We start from the raw sequence: 3,218 nt of genomic DNA on the forward strand, positions 1-3,218 counted from the left end.
AATTGCTAAAACTCTAAGTCTTATTGCTTTGTTGCTTAGATATTTAACCCTTTATTTAAGACGTAAATATTGAATACAATTAAAAGGTTGTATTAAAGTTTATGTCGTCCATCCTCGGCGGTGGCACAGTTCCAAAAGAAAGGCTTTCTCCGCGCTCCGCCGAGGAAGACTTCCTTTCTCTCATCTTCTATCTTTATCTCATGTTCTATCTATTCGACTAAGCATCGGGCGGGTCAACGTTCCCCGATCGCTTATCAGCTTCGATCGAAAGCTATCAGCTGATCGAAGAGTAATGGATAAACTCATCGATCAGCTGACCGCTCTCGTTCTCCTTCCTCTCATGATGGGACGTTGATCCGACCGTACTCCTCGTGCCTCATCTTACTTCTCTAACTCACACACTGCTGTCCGTTAATTTGGCAACACAAATGTTAATGGTTGATGATCAGTATGGATATTAATTTTTGCTCCGTATATGAAATTTCTCTGTGTTTGTGGTGCACACACGATGGCAAGAGAGGTGTCTCTTTTTACAGCTTTTTAACTAATGTTTTCCTGTAGTGATTCCTCGGTATATTCTTGCAAATATTGTTTTAATATAAACTCTTCTAACAAGATTTGAACAGCTTTGTACCGTGGAGTCGCGCTTCCATCAACTAATTGTTCACCTAAACAAACAGGTATATTGCTCAGTCGACGCTGAACGAATGAGTCATTACCTTTGGTAATTACTATCGATGATGATGGATATTGCGACAAGCTTAAACCAGAAAGGCAGTAAAAGTAACAATAGTAACTACGCAAAATTCCTCCAATACTCATGCTCGTTTTTCATTGCGCCCTTTTTATTGCTTGCTGTGCTAGCTTTCGTCCGCCTTCAATACAGCAGCCTGAAGATTAATTCTACAAAACTATTACTATCCCCTTTCACTCATGGCTGTTGTCGCTACAACGTTCAACCTTCTCGAGCTTCGGGTATACCGAAATTTTTGATCATTTCCCTTAACAAACAATAAACTAGGATGGCAATAACTAGAAAACATAAGGTTAACCGTTCTACCTTAACTCGCGATGCCCTTTCGATCGCGATCAGTATGGTCAAAACTCTTTCTGCACGTCCTTTCCTGTCTTGATTCAAATTGTGTCAATGGAAAAAAAAAAATGATGGCCATCGATAGAGAATTTAAACAAAAAAACGTTCTTTTTTATAAAATGTGCGCGTACGATTTAACACCAATTAGAGTAATGATTATTTGTTGCTGAACAATATGATAGTTTAAAAACGACAATTTTCTAGAAAACAAGCATTTTGTGAAATCAAATTGAATATTTTAAAATTGCTTACTAAATCATTGTCGTAACAAGAGAAGCTAAATCACATGCATGGGATGAAATTTGTATTGGTTTGAAGTCGGTATATATAGCAAATTAAATGTCAATATGGTAATTATTATTTCAACACGCATGCTCTACGTTCGTTGACGTAAAAACAACGATTCATAAAATGCTAACTCTTCGCAGATGTATTCATTTTTGCCCAACATATTGTCGGTAGTTCAATTCAAAAATTAATAATTCATCAATCGTGACAAATATAAGAAATCGCAGGATACGCTAAAATTAATCAAAAAAATAAATTCGTCGGGCCTGGCGGGAATTTCTTATCGAGCAGCAGTTGCGGGTTCTGCTACTGCCATGTCGTTGGTTACAATTTTAGATTCCACTAAAGAAAGATATAAAAGGACGGTTTTAAACATGTTTTTAACGTATCGTACGTTGCTACATCATAACTCACCAGTTGGACTATCTTTTTCGTTCGCATTATTCTGCGCCGCTGAAACAACGTCATTCACCGTTACACTGCTGGGGGTTTTTTCTGCTTCTTGGGTAGGAGCGCTTTCCTTCAACACATCAGTAGCTCGCACTACTTCTGCTGCCGTCTCCGAAGTTACATCTTTAACTTCCGGCGTTCCGTTGCTCTCAGCTGACTTGCCGACATTTTCCTCTTTAGCTGAACTTCCAGTTTCGTCCACACTAGGCGGCAGTTGCTCCGACTCCTGGACAACAGTTTTTTCCTCATCGGTCGGTTTGACGTCGTTAGTTGGTTTAGCTTCGTCGGCCACTACTGCGGGTGGTTTATCCTCCTGCACATCAACCTCCATCGGTGTGTCGGGTGTTTTGCTGCTGTCCGACTTGCTTTCCTCAACGCCTGAATCGTTTTTCTCTTCCGTGACGGTTGTCGTTTCTTTCTGCGCCTCTTCTGTTTTAGCTGGCTCCTGCTGTTTTACTTCAGCGGCATCTTTTGTCGAGTCAGCCTCGTCCCTGACTGATTCAGCTACCGTATCCTTGGTTACCTCTTTCTCGCTATCCGCATCCTTTGCAACCGCCGTAGAAGTTTCAGTGCCGTCCACTTCCGGTTGGTCCTTATCGTCCTTACTGGATGCTTCGTTATCACCCGTCAGATCTAGTTTTTTCGGTTCCACATGGGTTCGCTTCTTGGGTGTGCCCTTGTCGGTGTTGTGGGACTCTTCTCCCGGAACTACCTCTTCCGTCGGCTTGCCCCGTTTGGAAGTGGGCGTTTGAACCCCACCTCGTGTTCGCTTTGCCGGTGGTGTTGCCGGCATCTTCTTTCTCTCATCTTCTATCTTTATCTCATGTTCTATCTATTCGACTAAGCATCGGGCGGGTCAACGTTCCCCGATCGCTTATCAGCTTCGATCGAAAGCTATCAGCTGATCGAAGAGTAATGGATAAACTCATCGATCAGCTGACCGCTCTCGTTCTCCTTCCTCTCATGATGGGACGTTGATCCGACCGTACTCCTCGTGCCTCATCTTACTTCTCTAACTCACACACTGCTGTCCGTTAATTTGGCAACACAAATGTTAATGGTTGATGATCAGTATGGATATTAATTTTTGCTCCGTATATGAAATTTCTCTGTGTTTGTGGTGCACACACGATGGCAAGAGAGGTGTCTCTTTTTACAGCTTTTTAACTAATGTTTTCCTGTAGTGATTCCTCGGTATATTCTTGCAAATATTGTTTTAATATAAACTCTTCTAACAAGATTTGAACAGCTTTGTACCGTGGAGTCGCGCTTCCATCAACTAATTGTTCACCTAAACAAACAGGTATATTGCTCAGTCGACGCTGAACGAATGAGTCATTACCTTTGGTAATTACTATCGATGATGATGGATATTGCGACAAGCTTA

The 3,218-nt window shown here is 41.6% G+C and overlaps 1 protein-coding gene across 1 annotated transcript; it reads right to left on the minus strand.

Annotated features, from left to right (window-relative positions):
- Positions 1–1,322: 1,322 nt before the first annotated feature.
- LOC131292948 (submandibular gland secretory Glx-rich protein CA-like) lies at positions 1,323–2,624 on the minus strand. The gene is made up of 2 exons (XM_058321038.1): positions 1,796–2,624; positions 1,323–1,723 (listed from the first exon to the last, which is right to left on the minus strand). Exons 1-2 carry the CDS (start codon positions 2,622–2,624, stop codon positions 1,662–1,664), a joined length of 891 nt encoding a protein of 296 aa, XP_058177021.1. The 3' UTR covers positions 1,323–1,661.
- Between the last annotated feature and the right edge of the window lie 594 nt (positions 2,625–3,218).

The sequence above is a fragment of the Anopheles ziemanni genome, unplaced genomic scaffold (genome assembly GCF_943734765.1).
Source record: "Anopheles ziemanni unplaced genomic scaffold, idAnoZiCoDA_A2_x.2 scaffold_48_ctg1, whole genome shotgun sequence".
Taxonomy (NCBI): Eukaryota; Metazoa; Arthropoda; class Insecta; order Diptera; family Culicidae; genus Anopheles; species Anopheles ziemanni.